Source organism: Epinephelus fuscoguttatus, linkage group LG4 (assembly GCF_011397635.1).
Source record: "Epinephelus fuscoguttatus linkage group LG4, E.fuscoguttatus.final_Chr_v1".
Taxonomy (NCBI): domain Eukaryota; kingdom Metazoa; phylum Chordata; class Actinopteri; order Perciformes; family Serranidae; genus Epinephelus; species Epinephelus fuscoguttatus.
Genome location: NC_064755.1, coordinates 26681410 through 26695371, shown reverse-complemented (window position 1 = coordinate 26695371; position 13962 = coordinate 26681410). Strand labels below are relative to the sequence as shown.

Sequence of the window (13962 nt, the reverse complement as noted above, 5' to 3'; positions counted from 1 at the left end):
TTCATGTAAAATGCTTTTATTGATTCCCTATGTACAGGAGCTGTTTCTTTCTTTATTGTAAATGGCATTTTGAACAGAAGAACAAATTGTGACAGAAGACAGAGATATGACGTAAATCCCTTAAGCTCTTGCGAGTGCTTTGGTTATGATGCATCCTTATATTGTGCAAGACAGCAATTATAGCCCCAAAATTACCGTACTATAGAACAGAACTTGGCGTACACTATGACACTAAAAATATTCGTTTCCAGACATTTTGTGGACTATATGTAGCTTGGTGTATATAGATTTTACAGCGTAGAGTATGTGCATTGTAAGTATTTTATGGCGAGGCAAAAAGGTGCAAACAGAGCTAAAGTCTTTGTGAGAAAGTAAATAATTTATATCAATTGCTTCTTGCAACACTGAGTCACTAGTAATGACTGGTTATGCATAGGCGTATGTTTGCAAAGACAAAAACTACAGTACATTAACTCAAACTACTTTTTTTCGTGAGAAAGTATTATTATGTGCACATACTGGCAAAAATAATTTAATGTTAAATACATTTGTGAGAAAGACTGAAGGAATGCAGGGCATGGCTTAAAAATTAGTCTTTCATTGTGGGAAACACAATGATGTCTGCTACAAAAAGTGACATAATGTGAGTCACAATTATGTCAGGAATCTCTCTAGTCTTCCCACTCCATTGGCAAAAGCCAAGGATGTGGATAACCCTGGCTGTGTGGTTTCTTGGGAACAGTAGCTGGGGAGAAACCGCCATATTTTGTAACTGGCACGCTTTGTTTGATTGCCGTGGAAACCTTGCCATTATTCATCAAGGCTTTTGTCAGAGAGCGATCTAACTCCAAAGCTTCATCTGTTGGCCGTCCACGGAGAATGTGTCGGATAGTGGGGAGGGCTAAGTCTGACCTACACTCCAGGTAGCTCTTGAGGTTGAGCTCAGGGAAGGTTGCATCTTTGAGAGCCTGAACTAACTGGTTCTCAGCGTGAGACTGTTTGAGCTGATGGAAAACTCTCTGTTCCAGTGAGACGTAGCACAGTGCGTCCTCAGCCAGCCCTAACTTTCCCACAGAACGGTTGGTCTGGCTCTTCTTCCACAGGGATGGATTCAGCGTTTGTTGTTTGGATTTGGCCAGAGTGGCACTTTGTTGGTTCTTGAGGTCTTTCTTCTTGCCAGCATGGAGCTTCTCTGAGCCACTTGGTAGGAGCTTATAGAGCCCTTCATCGGCCAGGTCAGCTAGGTCGCCGACCAGCAGCTGCTGAACGATTTGCTTCCTCGTGAGTGGAGATGCGGCTGTAAGAGTACCTTGCAGTCCTCTGCCTGCATCAGACACACAGCCAATCACAGCTCGTTAAACATCCCAGCCCATGGGATATTCCTTGGCACGACTTTGAGCCTTCACGGCCAGCATGCAACACCACTGCCCATAGTGATAATCTAAAAGCACAAGCCATCGCCTGCTAAATGCCACTTGTGAAAGCTGATAGCGAAGGATTCCTCATTGCCATTAGAGAAGCATAGCTCAGAGAGGGAAGCTTTGCAAATGAGGAAAACATGCACATTCATACCACACTATATGGAGCTAAATACCATACAGTGTGGTACACCAGTCAACCACATAAAAGTAAGCCTTTAAAGACTAATTTAAGGGCTGCAGACTCCCTCAGTATGTCAAAGAGGATGGTTAATTTGTTGTGTCTTAAAAGATGGCCTACTTTCCAACAAGCCCATCAAAGTCAATCAACTTTGAAGATAATTAAGAGAGACGTCAGCGCGACAGCTCAACCACAAGCAGGTGATAGCATAGAAGTGTGACAACCCTGAAAAAATGCCCATACATCATTCAAATGTGTCCCTTTGCCATTCTTAAAGCAGCGTAGTGGCTATGTCAATTATGTGACCTTTGAAATCATGCTGAAATAATGAAGCAAGCCCAGTTGGTAGACCATACTCACCATCCTTAAAAGATACCAGAACAACTCGGCTGTCGGGGTGCTGCGGTTTCCTGAAGTTGCCATTCATAGGCATGGGGGCTGAGTCCTGGGCATGGGAGGAGTAAAGGGCTGTCGCCAGGGCAAGGAACTAAAAACACACAACAAAACAAAAGCATTTTATGTCCAGAGAGTTTTCCACGCCAATTAAGGTGAACGTAAAGGAGAAGACCATGTCTGAAAACACAATTTAACGCCAGTTTAAAATTTAATTTATTATTCTAATATTAAATCTGTACCTGTTTGCGAGATATTGTGACATGATTCCTGAACACTGTCCACAGCACACTGGGGTAGCATGGAGGAGTCGTCAGCGACCCGTCGTAGCGGTAATACTCATCCAAACGTGCAGGCAGCAGGGCTCTGATGTTGAAACCGGGCACCTGTACTCTCTGATCTGCCAGAAGAGAAGCAATTTGTAACCGTTTAACAACTATTTACACCAAGAGAAAAGTCCAGAGTGACCACACGAATGAGCTGATGAAGACTTTGAAGATTCTGACTCCAAAGAAATGACTATTTATCACTGGGTAGCTAACATTGGTCACTACTCATACTACTCATACAGACTTTGAACTCACCCCTGTATTTGATACCATTGATGAACTTCAGAAACTGCTCAAAGGCCGGATTGAACTCTCCCACCTGTATGACAAACACAGTTAGATGGTTCTGCTCCACAGAAATTCACACACCTCCGTCCCCCTCCCATGATATCTCACCTCAATCAAGACACCCAGCACAGCAAGGCCATCAGATTTGTCTACAGCCATGGACATATTTGGATACTGGTCTGAATTGTAGTGTACGACATGCATCTGTGGAAGAGAGAAAAAAGTCAAGACCCTGCGGAAGAAACAAAAAATACAAAAATAGTATGAAATTATCAAAATCTTGAGGTGATGGGTTGAAAAACCTGATTTGCTGAGATGAAAAGATGAAGATGAAAAGTAAGTGATAGAAAGTGTGGATCACTCATATTTTTTTGAAAATGTTTTGGAAAATTGGATGTAAAGTGCTTCAACAGATAATAAGATACAAGCTCCCTTTGAGGTGTGTGGTACTTAATCTCTCCAATTTCTCTTAAGAGAGTATAAAGGGAAGCAACAGATACTTGTTTAAACCACTATTTATAAGTTAAAGGGAATGTAGGAAATGGATTAAATAGTGTCCCCAACACGGGACCAATGACTCGTAATTGTTGAAGAAATCTCCTTAATGGAAAAACTGACACATATGGTGAAACAACAAGAAGCACACTTGGAAAGAAGATGGGAAAATGGACATTTTACAAGACGTTGCGACTTTGGTACAAAGCTACAAATGAATCTATCAACAGGACTGCATGAATAAAAAATAAATACAACATATGAATGCATGTTCCAAACTGTTTTTGCTGCTGTGATTATTTAATTTTGTAAATCTCTTGCCAATAAAGGTTTAAGAGGGGAGAAAATTAGTCAGACATTATTTTGTGATAGATAGTCCTGCTTGTGCAGCTGCTTTTAATATTGCATGAGGATTCCTGGTTTGAACCCAGGGAGGGGGAGCCCTTCTGTGTGCAGTTTGCATGTTCTCCCTGTGTCAGCGTGGGTTTTCTCTGGGTGCTCCAGCTTCCTCCCACAGTCTAAAGACATGCAGGTCGGTGACTCTAAATTGTCCGTAGGTGTGAATGTAATTGTGAATGGTTGTCTGTCTCTATGTGTCAGCCCTGTGATAGTCTGGTCACTTGTCCAGGGTATACCCCACCTCTCGCCCAGTGTCAGCTGGGATAGGCTCCAGCCCCTCTGTGACTCCTAACAGGTCACAGAAAATTAATTAATTAATGAAAAACAAATCTGAAGCCAACAAATGCCAGTAATCATAACACCTGCTCCAATCATAACACCTGCTCCATGTAAGGGTAGATGTTGATTGGATTGGGAATACCGTGTGGTGTTCAGGGGATGTATTATCAGCAGGAAGTTTATGACAAAGGCACATGAGAAACACTGCAGATGTATCGCAGTAAGTCATCCTTACAGCACATACATAAATACCAGACTGTCAGTTGTTTTGGTGACCATATGTGGTATGTTTATATTGGGTTCAACACAAAGGCATGTTAGTCATTCTGGCAGAATATGACGAAATTGTATTCACGAACTTTGTTCTGTTTTAGACATTAAGGTGGACATTTGCACTATTTCTGGGAAATGTTCAATTTCCCATCATTCCATCCCTCCAAAACAACATGTCATCAAGGAACTGTGGTTCTGCAGTCTGGAGAGACTTTAAAAGATGCATGCTCTTCGACGTGTCCACTCAGAACTCCAGGTCAAACCACAGCACCTCACATGTGGCTGCGCTGCAGCTAGGGCATGGTCACATGAAAGCACACAGGTTGTAACTATTTAAGCCTCTAGCCACTGTAACTCAAATGATACCGAATTATATATAAAAAAAAAAGTCTCCTATTTTTGTTTATACTGTATCGTAAAAAACACTCTTGCTTTTAAACTCCACTGTCCGCTGTACTTCAACTAGCCTATCAAAGTAAATGGAGCAAACTAGTGTGTGAAAACTGCTTACTGGGCTTGACACATTAAATAGCACAGACAGCCACTCCTTTCCAGGGGTGGTTGAAAACCGAAGCATATAATAGCCTGGTACTCTAATCTCCTTAAACCCTGCAGAAATAAGACATGCTGTCACACTGTACATCCCGAGGCTGACTGGAATGATGTCTTTGCCTTTTAGTGGGTGTAACTAAGTGATAAAATATACCAATTTTATAGGTATGATTTATTTTGAAAATACAAACCGTGACCTTAACTGTCCTCTATAATCTCAGTAATCCAGATTTTAAAGACTAGTAACTTGCCTACTATTAAAACATCCCAGTCTCTTTAATTAGACTGTGTTTTATACAAGCATTCAATTGCACTTTACAGTCAATCACACAACAAAGTGGAAGATGCACAATAAGCGCTTTCTGGAAACTGTCTGACTGCTAAGTGGATGTCAAGTGAGTGTCTGCCACAGCGTCAAGAAACTGGAACAGTAATATGCAGATGCAGAGCTTTTGAGCTTGAGCAGCGTCCGTAAGCCTCCAAGGGAGTCAGTGTCTCCGATTCCTCCGCCAGTCAAGTGTCACATGTTTAAGTCATCAAGTATTAAGTCATTTGTCTGGGGCCGGAGATGCTGTCAGCTGGCACTGCAGATATGTGAGAGATGTTTAATCACTATTTACTAACCACATATTCACCCTCTGCCACAATATCTAAGCAAAAGTAGCAACACGACACACACAAAGATATTATTTGGTCTATTGTCAGGTTTATGTATTTCAGTTACATAAAAAAAATTCCATTTAACTGAGTGAGGTATTTCAAACAGTAACAAAAAAAGCACCATTTATGTAATTAAATTAAATTAAATTAAATTAAACTGAGATGAACAGACTATGAAAATGTATGTTTCTATAGCTCATTTACTTAAACAAAGTTCATGTAAATATGGTCAATTCATGAACATCAACATATTTCAAACATAAATTAATTTATCAACAGTATTTACAAAAACTTTATTAAAGTAAATTGCTGTGCTTTAGTGCTGTTGTTGCATTTATTCTAATAGTCTGTTCATTTCATCCCTTTATTTGGTTTAATTACGTAAATGGTGGTGTGTTTTTTTTCCTTTTTCTGATGTTAGAATTACTTGACTTGATTGGATAGACACGTTTATATGTAACTGAAATACATAAACCTTACAAAATAGACCAAGTAATTAATCTGAGTGCAGTATAGAATATGAAAGTTAAATCAAAAGTCCTGCATTCAAAATTTTACTTCACTAAAAGTACAGTAAGTCAAGAACTAGGGGCAACTGCAGCTCAGATGAGCGGGTTGTCCACCAATTGGAAGATCGCCAGTATCCTTGGGCAAGATCCTGAACCCCAAATTGCTCCTGATGGCTGTTCCATCAGTGTGTGAGTGTGAATGAATGGTTACTGAGTAGCAGGTGGCACCTTGTATGGTAGCCTCAGCCACCAGTGTGTGACTGTGTGTGAAGGGGTGAGTGTGATTTAGTGTAAAAGTGCTTTGAGTGGTCAAAAGAAAAGTGCTATACAAGTGCAGTCCATTTACCATATTATTAGCAAAATTAATTTTAAAGTATACAAAGTAAAAAATATTCACGTAAACTGGCAGCATTCAGAGTTATATATATCATGCCATTTAGGGATATTATTACTTTTATTACTGGGTGATGTATTCAATAACAATGCATCATGTTGTATGAAATCATAACCTACGAAGTAACTATTAACTATAACTGGCTGATGACATCAGTAGTGGGTAGTCAGACATGCAGTTTGCTTTATTTACCTCTGCTGCGAACTGTTTACTGTTAACCGTGTGCTCAGAGCCTGCAGGTCTGTTGGAAGAGCCCCAGTGGAAATGGAGTTGAGCCGCAGTGTAGCGATGAGGCAGGCTGGAGATGTACATCTTAGAGGGCAGTGATATTTGCACTGTGGATCAGGAGACGTGACGCCACACCACACATAAGAAAGGAGCATAGGAGTTACTTCAGTCAACATCAGTGGATCAAGGAACATCAACTTGATCTAAACCAAGGAAGCCAGCGACACGTGGCCCACTCTGTATAGCTGCGTAGCTACATTTACTTTATGGTGGGGTGACGCAGGGCGCTTTCCACATGTTCGTCAGTGTGTGACGAATGTTTACAAGTGAAAAACCTCGGTCAGCTTATTCCAGACGCATGTCACACTGATGATGCCACTCGGCTTGTGGCGTTGAGGGCCATCAGGCATGCACACATAAGCATTTGTCTGGTGGTCGTTGCACATCAACAGTTTACCTACACTCACATGACAGCACCAGCACAGGGCAGACATTACATGCATGTTCGGCTATATGGTTAGCCACTGAAACTTCTCATACACAGCATATCTACATCATGCTTAAAGTGACGTGTAAGAGACAAATGACACCAGCTCTGCAACATACTGTTTACACAACCTCACTTTCTTCTCACTGAAACAGCCTCTTATCTTCAAACACAAAACCATTCAACATCTATAATTTGATGGAATAATCATATTCATCTGCCTGAGTCATCAAAATATTTTTTTTTCTGTGTCATACAGGCATGCTTGTCTCTGTGTCTCTGTTCTGATTGCTATATTTAGCAAATAAATGTTAGACCTTGTCGTGTATAGATAACGGACATCAAACCAAAGCTGGTGTCTTATGTCAAGATGCATCAGACCCAGCGGAGGCAGAACAGATGACTAATCTCTGCTCATATTTTCCCAGACAAAACATGGAGCTCTTTCTTTGGCTGAAAGTGCAGCAAAGATAATAAGAGAGTGATTATGGAAAATTGCTGTGGCACATGTAGAGAGATGATCCTCCTGTCATTTTCTGTAGGTTGACCTAGAAATTAGGTCCCTACAGTGAGAACAGACTTCTACATATTTATGTGGGACCATTTCCAATGAATACGTTGGCAATACATTTTCATTTGAAGAATGTCTCGATACCATGACCAACAAAACACAGCATGCACTTAAATATTTGCTCAGGTGAAAACACTGATTTTTTTGTACTCACCTGAATGCCCATTATTTCCAAGTGTAAGCTGCTCATGGGGCGACAGGTTGTAGTTATGAATCTCAATTGGACGTAAGCTTGGGTCAAATCTCAGTAGGTCTGACTTAATGTCGATTGGAGACTGGAAAGTACCACCACAATATGGATAATTCTTGGGCCAGTGGTGCTCTCCCTCTGGCCCTGTGAAATAAGATAAAATAAGATAATCCGTTATGGTCCCACAGCAGGAAAGGGGATTATGAAAAACATGAAGCATCAGTTAAAATCATAAAGCATGATATAATAAATAAGTAACCAGCAAAAATTGCATCAGTGTTAATTATTATCAGTAAAACACCTTTTGAAGATGTCTGCACCCTAATGTAACCCCAATCTATTTTCTCTGCTTTATTATGCTGCACATTGGTGCTACATATATGCAAATCCTTAATCCAAAAAGTATATTTCACTTCAGAACAGTAGGAGGGATCCATTGCATGCCTGTTCAAATGTTAAACTGCTCCATTTCAAAGGGCAAATGGGCAAAGCGTGCCACAGAGTGAAGCTGGACAGAGGATGGCTCCAAAAAGGGCCAGGGCTCGTCTTAGGCCCACTGAACATTTTATCTGTAATCAAAGTGAAGTATTATTATCTGTGCACAAGGCGGCATGGGAGAGGCCCTTGGCTTTGCTCTTGGCCCTCTCTAAATCAGCGGGAGTGAGAACCAGGCTGTTGTTTGCGGGAAAAGCCAGTGAGAACGCTGTCTCTCTCCAAATGAGAGGTTTCTATAAAGCATAGGACACCGAAAACGGCCACATTTGCAGATAAAGTCGTGCAGCGTACAAAGTGACCTCAGCTGCATGAGGGTGTCTCTCCATGGCATGTCTGCAGAGGCAAACTGGCCTTGAAGAGAATACCAGAGACAAAGACAAATGTTGGAGAAATGATGCAGGGAAAAATAAAGTCAGGAAGCTCTTGATTTCTGATATTTCAGTCAGTGTATTGATTGTGTAAAGAACGATGCTGAGCTTTTCAGACATTGTCCTCATTTTGAAGTGAGGCTCATAGTTTGCTATGAATAGACCCTATCAAATCTGAAATAACAATGATTGTAGCAGAATAGAGGAGCCTTGAATGTACCAGAGCTCTCATCACTTCTGCATATTTGTCACTGATTCATTTTCTCTCCAGCATTCATCAAAAAATCCACCATTCACAATATGCCAGCTGACCGTGGTTAAATATGAATGATGCCACATGAAGCCTGCCCCCAACCTGACTGTCAATTCCCAGACAAATGTGGATTGATTGTAAAAGACATGCCAAAAGGCATCAAGTGAAGCTGTGAAATCACTGAACACTGGCTGGAAACAAAGTTCAATTTAGGCAAACCCTCCCTATAATAAGGAAGAAAGTTACTCCTATGGCTATAATTACTCAGTGTCCACTTCATTTGCTGTTTTAATTAGACCCAGTCTGCCCTTTAATAATGGCCTTCAGTGGCCTTTGGTGGCCCCGTGGCAGTTCTTGGTAGAACACACATGACTGTGGGTCATTTTTCAAGAAAATTTGGGACTTTTCTTGTGTTTTAAATGTGTGTGTCGGAGATTTATATAAGTAGATGGTCCAGCGTGACATCATTGGTCAGTAGGAAACAAACCAGTAGCAGAGTGGGGTGAGAAAACTACAGTCATCATCAACATCATTTATCTTACTCCTGTGTTAAGGTTCACTGTTTTGTCCTGTGCCAGAGGGTGGAGTGTTGAGGTGGAGATAAATGGCATGACTCAGCTGTGCCCTCGTCAACAGAAAGTGCTACCAGCCCTGCAGACGACTGACTACTATGACTATGACAAGGCCTCTTGACTCTTGAGGGTTTGACTGTAACTGAGGATGAAATCCACCACGCTGCACTTCAAAGGAGGCCAGAGAGCTTTTTCCTTTTAAACACATTACATCTTTCTTCAGTCGTTATCACAACGCTTTTAACGTTGACTCTTATTTAATTTGTTGTGTCTAAAATAACACAGATTTCCAATAGTTTGATTATTGCATTTTATGAAGCAAACTGCACTGTATGCATTTTTTTAAAGATCCAACACGTGTATGATCCATCCACGTGTATGACTGTGGCCAAGTGCAATGCAGGGTGAATCATCATTTATTTTGACACACTGATGATCCCCCGTGCTGACACATATTTTTGACATATAATTTTCCTAATCTAATTTTGCATGTTTGTTTAGATGTTTTTTTTCAAGTGTCCACAAATAGGAGACGAACAGCTGTGTGAGTAGAATCCACAAAGGGCCATTTGCTCCCATTAATGCCAAGTCAATGCTGTAATCAAAAGGAGTGGATCAGCCTCTCTCGGAGGTCTGAATAAAACAAGTATAATTTTCTCTTACTATAATTATTCGACCATAAACCACTGCGCAGAGAAGTAGCTCTTCTCTTATTCATCCCTGATGTGCATTTAGAATCTGTATACTATAAAGGTATTTGTGTTTAATTTTTTCCCATAGAATAAGCACAGAAGTGTTTCACCTGCCTACTTCTTGGTTTTAACATTTAGTCCTTGAACGCGACAAACTTTCCAGTAGCAGTGACACAATGACAAGAGGTCAAGCTCTGGGCACAGTTTATGTAAGACACAGTCATGACTGCCCAAAGACCTTACGGCATGAGACAAAGGCAGTCAGCCACTTGTGAAATGTTGTGATTGCAGAGATTGTAATGACCCCTACAGTTACATGAGGTGACAGGAGGGATGTCAGTGCTGGTTGTCTTTGGAGGTCAACGAAGGGTCATAGAGTGTTTTCCCCTCTTGATCACAAAGCATCCATACTGTTATAACTTGTGTCTTGTGACATTGACAGCTCACAGCGTGGACAAAACAACCATAACACCTTCTCTGACTCAGAGTTACATCAAATTTAATTCTAATACTCAGTTAGTTTATGCTGGTTTAAAGGTGGAATACTACCATGAGTGATCAAGACATACATGTGCACATGGAATGGGACTGCACATGCAGCAAAAGTGAAAATTGGTGATGTAAAAAAAATATATATAAACATATTTCTTTTATGATCTACCACAGACAGACTGTAAGGAAAACATTATCAGACTTACCACTGTATGTCCATTTGGCACCTGAAACAAACAAACAAATCCAAAATAATTTGGATGTGCACATTAAAATAAAACTGAATAGAACTTAAATGATGCAGCATTATAGTCATTTTATAAATAAAATAAAACAAAAACAAATAGAAAAGAATTATTTGGAACAGTATTCATCTCAGAGACAAGTTTCCACCCACAAAAGAGCGCGTGCACGTGGATGGAGACACCTGCCTGGAGCATCTTCTCTACTCAAAACCCTTCAAAGTGCTACCTGGCTCAAATATGCTCTTCTTTCTTCTTAACACAAACCTATAAGTGCATCCAAACTATGTGCATCCCATACTTTTTGCACTTTATAAAGCTCTTACCATGCAGCACAGCGAGGAAAGTCAGCTGTAGTAAAACGATGGGTGTCAAGCTGAGAAAGTGCATCTTGATCCCCTCTGCCCTCCCTTCTATAGTGTGTAGCCTGACGTTAACCCGGTACAGAGCAGGAGCTTTGGAGCACCAGAGCGCCAGCCTTCAAACCGGCTTTTATACCCATGTTGCCAGCTCCATTGTAGCTCGCGCTGACGTCAGAGCAACAACAAAACCAGCCTCCAGAGTCATCGGGTCACCGGAGAGTGACAGCTCGACGGTGGCGACCGCATCCAAGCGAAGTCACTCATTTAGGGGCTCGAGCTGCCCGCGGAGGACATGCGCGACTCTTTGGACTCTGTGACAATGGAGGTAAGAAAGCAAAATAAAAGTGAGCTACAAATGGGTCTGCCAGATGTTGACAGGTGGGGTGCCACCTTCACACTTCTGCCCACCTGTCAATATCTGTAATCCTACCAAAATTACTGTTAAATGCAACGTCACGTTCATAAAACTGCAATCAAAATTCACCCAGTCAAAAACACTTGAAAATGCATGTTGGGAAAATCCGGGTTTCCCCTTTGCTTCACCTCAAAATGCGTTTAATTGGTATAATGTCCACTGTCTAGGCAACACAGGGTTACAGGTCAAAGTTACCATTATGAGGCAAAACAGCTCTCTATATCAAAAATGAATGCATGCCACAACAGTGTAGTTATTCCCCATACATAACTAATTTAACTGTGTAGACTTATGATACCTTTACAGTTACAAATTCAGATCAGACCATATCTCACCCCTGCTGTTTCAGACATATACCCACATGTAATCACTCTCTGGGCAGCACCCTACTGTCTCCCCTCATGGTCCCTCACCACTGAGGAAACCACTGAACCCATAGCAAGACTATACAACAGAGCTTACAAGATCCACAATGACTTCTCCCTTTGGACTCATCACTGCACCGCACTCTCAATTTTCAAAACTACACAAATAATCAAGCCATTAAATTCTGTTTTCTGTTTCACAGCACAAGACAGCAACATGCCATCAGTTTCTCATGCACTTGTTCCTGTACCACCTTACAAAAACAGTTATGGTCAGAGATCATTTTGTCACACTTACACTAAGATCTGGAATGATATCCCATACTACATTAGAGCAATAATAACTCGCACATTTCAAACACGCATATAAACACTGTCTGATGGAAGGACATACGTGCAACCACTGATTTAAATCCCATATCCCATTTGACTAACTCCACTTCAGTCTGCTACTCTGCATTGTCTGTGTAGCTGCCTACGTTTTGTTGTTTTGCCTACTGATTGTTTCTGTATTTATTTTGTATTGTAATGTGTTTTAGTTGTATAACAGGAACCTGCTGAACACCTGTTTTCACATTTATCAGCTAAGAGGAAAACATTTCTCTGTGCTCACATTAAATCTGAATTAATATAAGCATGATGTTGTGATATCACAACTATAGTTTGGAGGCCAGTGGTCTACTATGCAATTTAAAAGTAGAAAACAAGTGTCGCACACTCTGGATCCATCTGCATTTCTCTTTTCTCTTTTATTTGACATCACAGCCTCCAGTCTTGATTATTGACTATTGTGCAATACTTGTTTTCTGCTCTCAGTGATCAGCACCTCACTTACAAACCTTTGTTGTGTGTCACCTTTCTATATTATCAAATATGTAATGTGATGTTACACGAGTGTGATGTGAAAAGTTGAAACAAATGAGGGATATAAAACAGGAATGGGATAGGAAACATTGTCAGACACACATTAATCCATGTGGAGTATTTTTATATGTCTTAAAACATATCTATCTATCTATCTATCTATTGGAAGATCGAGAAGACAACATAATTGCAAGTTGTTTACTGTCTTTTGCCATGGCTCATGAAGATCACTCATGTTTCTCTTCAGATTGTATAAATCTTTCACCCTTTGCCTTGGCTCATGATGAGGATTATGTCACACTGAAGATGGAAGCCTGATGATGTGAGAATGGAAAGCTGCTGTGAGTATTTAAGCCAAAATGACAAAATAAGAGGACAGAACAACTCCCTGAGGTAACTTCAAGACAGGAGGATTTAAACTTACTAAAAATGCTCTCTAATCAAGGTGAGGTTGCAAAAGGTGAGGTTGCATTTGCAGTCATTTAAATTGCATCAGGTAATCTCAGTTTTGAAGCATCGGGTCTAGACGTGCTCCGTCAAATGACAATAATGACCCTTCTATGGTGTTAGTTAGTCAATATACTTATCTATGCTAATGTGTGCATGCTGCCGCTGTGTAGCAGGTATCATGTGTAACTGAGATTGAATGTTCCTTGAATGAGGTGTGAAGTGTTTCAAATATAACACCCAACCAGTGGTGTACGGTAGAGACGTGACATTGGATAACATTAACATATTATTTCACAAAACATGCAAATGAAAGAAAGTTATCAATTTAATTTAACAATTTTAATAGTTTATTGTAGTTTATTTGAAATGGGTATAATGTTATTAAAGATGATATTGCCTAGTTTACAGAAAAAGAATAGGGCATGTTTCAACGGCATATATAGCCTATTCTCCACCCAATACATCATTGGAGGACCCACTCTCTCAGTGGCCCCTCCACCTCATGGGTCCCAGTGCAACCACACTGTCTGCAATGTCTAAATTTACGCCTCTGCACCCAACTACAAAAACATTATCACACACTACTGCATCTATAGGCTATACAGAGGTGGATATACCTGGTTACACCCTAATATAAAAACCCTCTTACCTGTTGAATAACACAGGTAATAAAAAAAGAGGAAGATGTCGATCCCTGCTGTTAACTTTCAATTGCAGCAGTCCAAAGGTCAGTGATGACAACCCCA

At 40.6% G+C, this 13962-nt stretch overlaps 1 protein-coding gene across 1 annotated transcript; it reads right to left on the bottom strand.

Annotated features, from left to right (window-relative positions):
• Positions 1-11195, bottom strand: ca12 (carbonic anhydrase XII). Its single transcript, XM_049574334.1, has 9 exons — positions 11087-11195; positions 10725-10745; positions 7611-7790; positions 6363-6505; positions 2718-2813; positions 2577-2640; positions 2235-2392; positions 1960-2086; positions 1-1324 (listed from the first exon to the last, which is right to left on the bottom strand). Exons 1-9 carry the CDS (start codon positions 11148-11150, stop codon positions 672-674), a joined length of 1506 nt encoding a protein of 501 aa, XP_049430291.1. The 5' UTR covers positions 11151-11195; the 3' UTR covers positions 1-671.
• Between the last annotated feature and the right edge of the window lie 2767 nt (positions 11196-13962).

Excerpts from the sequence above, each read along its gene's own strand:
- ca12 (XM_049574334.1), bottom strand. The coding sequence starts at position 11,150 with ATGCACTTTCTCAGCTTGACACCCATCGTTTTACTACAGCTGACTTTC. Across the intron at positions 7,791-10,724 it reads TGCCAAATGGACATACAGTG|GGCCAGAGGGAGAGCACCAC; the intron begins GTAAGTCTGATA and ends CTTATTTCACAG. Across the intron at positions 1,325-1,959 it reads TCTGGTATCTTTTAAGGATG|GCAGAGGACTGCAAGGTACT; the intron begins GTGAGTATGGTC and ends TGTCTGATGCAG.